The 3601-nt window shown below is 38.8% G+C and overlaps 1 protein-coding gene across 1 annotated transcript; it reads right to left on the bottom strand.

Moving 5' to 3' along the window:
• Nucleotides 1–1438: 1438 nt before the first annotated feature.
• LOC108769493 (uncharacterized) lies at nucleotides 1439–2158 on the bottom strand. The gene has a single exon (XM_018520511.1). The coding sequence runs from the start codon at nucleotides 2156–2158 to the stop codon at nucleotides 1439–1441; it is 720 nt and encodes a 239-aa protein (XP_018376013.1).
• Nucleotides 2159–3601: the final 1443 nt, after the last annotated feature.

Here is a 3601-nt window from a genome sequence, read left to right as displayed (position 1 = left end):
GTCCACCTCAAAAATAGGTAAAAATTCAGAAGAGTGTAACTTCGTAAAAAATGATCATAACGAGATTTTTAAAAAAGCATTTTAAAGCTTGAAATCACTACTTTCGAAATCGGTAATTGATATTTCGATCTGATTGATTTTTTACGTAGTTATACGAACAGAAATGGGTATCCGCCAAATCTGAAAATTTTGTACAAATTTTACAAAAGTCTATGGCATGAACTAAAAATCGCACACAAATGAGGTTCTAAACAGTCGAAAGAGTGAATTTTTACCTTCAATTTGCTTTTTTATGGAACGTTGTACAATTTTTTTCGACGAGTTATTCGACATTGAAGCAAAAATGACCCTTTTTATTCAATGTCGAATAACTCGTCGAAAAAAAATCGTACAACGTTCAATAAAAAGGCAAATTCAATAAAAAGGCGGCTGAACGTCGGGCCCGCTAACAGCCGGGCCGGCCGGCGACGCGCTCCCCTACCAAACTTTATCGAAGCCTCACGTTGTATGCGTACATACGTACATACATTGTACATTGTCGACTGCTATTTTCGATCGGTTTTAGAGCGTATGTATAGAGAAATTGGTATGGAGAAGTAATATTCATGCTTTTTTCATCGCACTTTTTCTCTTATTTGACAATATTTCCAATTTATTACCTCTTTGATACTTTTGATATTTTTAAGATTTTTACGTTCACAATGCCGCGACGACATTTAACAGAATTGGAAGTGTTAAGGAAATGTTCCTCGGCGACTTGCGTCGCGTGCGTATGAGTACGCTATTTATACCTATACTGTGAATATGCTTGTTGAATGCACCTGTGTGTGTGTGTGTGTGCGCGCGAGGTTACTTCGCAATAAAAACAACTGAAAAAAACTGATATAAAACTTATTTATTGCCGCAACAACAGTCTCTCGCGTGAGAACAAAAGGAATTCTAATGCGTAGTCGCTATTGCGCGTTCAAGGGGGAGACACATGGCGCGCCAACGTGAACGGACTAAAAGTCGCCACAGCATCTAGGGACTTATAACCAAATAGAGCGCGCGGGCTAATTCAAATAATATCTAACATATCGCCTCCCTTGAAAGCATCGGCTTTCAACAACTAAAAGATTCATAATTTGCAAGAGTAGCGTTGAATATAAATAAAAGAAAATGTGAGTGAAACAGAATACAATTAACACATCTTATGATCGCTACTCAAAGGATAGAATACACAACTTTGTAATGGGTCGTTTGTATATTCCTTTAGTAGTTCGAACAGAAACGACTCGAACAATTCCATCGGGACCTGGAAATACCTCCTCTACTCGCGCTAGAGCCCAACACATGGGTGGCAAGTTTTCTTTCTTCAATATCACCATCTGTCCGATTTTCACCGGGCTTTCAGATGTTTTCCACTTAACCCGGGACTGACAACTATGCAAATACTCCTTCATCCAACGACGCCACGGATGTTGTTCCAATTGTTCGAATCGTTGCCAACGTGATAGTCTGTTTGCTGGAAGACATTCCATACTGGGCTCCGGGAATGAGTGATAGGACAGCCAATCATAAAATGTCCCGGAGTGAGTGCATTTAAATCGCTGGGATCGTTGGATACAGGAGCGAGAGGTCTGGAGTTTAATATGGCTTCAACTTGTACCATCAGGGTAAACAATTCATCGTACCTTAACGATGCTTCTTTAGTTACGCGTTTCAAATGAAACTTAGCACTTTTGATTGCTGCCTCCCAAATGCCACCCATATGCGGAACTCTAGGAGGAATAAAATGCCATTTCACCCTTTCAGTTGCCATGAAATCGTTGATTTTTTGCTTAATAGATTCGTCCTTAAATAACTTGTACAATTCGTTGAGTTCGTGATTTGCTCCAACAAAATTTAGGCCATTGTCAGAATACAATTCGATAGGACGACCTCTCCTAGAAATGAATCGCTTAAGTACATTTAAATGGGTTTCCGCCGAGAGATCGGCCGCTAACTCTATATGCACCGCTCTAGTGGATAAGCACACAAATAACGCCATGTAACATTTTACTGACTTAGCAGTTTTTCTTTGACCTTCCTTGTAATAAAAAGGTCTCGCGTAATCCACGCCGCATTTTTTAAATACATACTTTACAGTATTCACCCGTGCTTCAGGTAAATCAGCCATAATCGCGCTACTTAGCCTAGGAGCGTTACGAATGCATACCACGCATTTTTCTATTACGCTACGAACTACATTACGAGCTGACGTTGGCCAATAGGATTAACGAATAGCCGCTAGCGTGATCTGTGCCCCAACGTGAAGGTGACGCTCATGCTCGCTGATAACAATTAGTTTTGTGAAAGGGTGTTTGCCCGGTAATAAAATTGGATGCTTGGAACTAAAAGGTATATTGGCATGACGCAATCGACCGCCAACTCTCAACACAGCATGTTCATCAACAAACGGGTTTAGTTTTAAAAGACTGCTATACTTATTTACATGTTTAATTTTCTTAATAGAGCTTATTTCTGCCTGAAAGGCGTCGCGCTGTACCATTTTTACAAGAACTATCGTTGCATCCTCCAATTCGTCGAATGATAATGGCTGTATTGATCCAACATTGTTTAAACGCGATCCACTTGTTTTCTTAATTTTACAATTTTGTACGAATCTAAGACAAAATGCAGTCACGCGGACCAATCGATGCAACTTGGAAAATCGCTCAAATATGTCATATTGTTGTTTGTCCTTCACTTCAGCTACTAACATCATAATCTTTCGTTCAGGCACTTCTACATTCGAAAAGGAGAAATCTCCAGAAATCCATCCATGCTCATCTGATGACAACCAAGATGGTCCAGCCCACCAAATCTCCAACTTGTGTAGCAAATCAGGCATGATGCCTCTAGAGAGCGAATCGGCAGGGTTTTCCTGTCCTGGTACGTGCCTCCAGTTATCTATATTTGTGATCCGTTGGATTTCTGCAATACGATTTGCGAGGAATGGTGCCCATTGACGACTACAGGCCCGTAACCAACATAATACGATCTGTAAATCAGTCCACAAGTGAATGGAATCTTGTGTGAATGGCAAAGACTTCAAAATCTTTTCTATTAATTGAGCTAGCAATAATGCACCGCAAAGCTCTAATCGAGGAATTGATAGGGCTTTCAGCAGCGCCACTCGACATTTGGAGCATAACACATGAATTTCAAACTGTCCCTCATTTGAGGTCGTTCTAACAAGGGAAGTTTCACAACTGTCCGGAACCGATTTGATTCTCCATGAAATATATTGTAAAACACCCTTTTGAAAAAAAATGGAATTTTTCTTTCGAGACGAATATCGTTGGAAGTACAAAAGATAGAAAAAAATTTGTTAAATAAAAATTGTACGATTTCAAGAATACTTTAAAGTTATAAAGAAAAAAAATTTTTTTTTATTTTTTTGTTTAACAAAATACCCCCACCACCCGTAATTTTCTTTAATTTTTAAATTTTTTATTTACCAAATTAAAGATTATTTTTTTACGAATTCAACCATGTGTAATAAAGTTACAATACGATATATCATTTTCGAGAATTAATTATTAACGCTTCCGTATATACGCTATCCATGCTCATATCC

Source organism: Trachymyrmex cornetzi, unplaced genomic scaffold (assembly GCF_001594075.2).
Source record: "Trachymyrmex cornetzi isolate Tcor2-1 unplaced genomic scaffold, Tcor1.1 scaffold91, whole genome shotgun sequence".
NCBI classification, from domain to species: Eukaryota; Metazoa; Arthropoda; class Insecta; order Hymenoptera; family Formicidae; genus Trachymyrmex; species Trachymyrmex cornetzi.
This window is presented reverse-complemented; position numbering and strand designations above follow the sequence as displayed.

What these genes read in the sequence shown, in the direction of transcription:
- LOC108769493 (XM_018520511.1), bottom strand. Translation starts at nt 2,158, where the DNA reads ATGGCTGATTTACCTGAAGCACGGGTGAATACTGTAAAGTATGTATTT.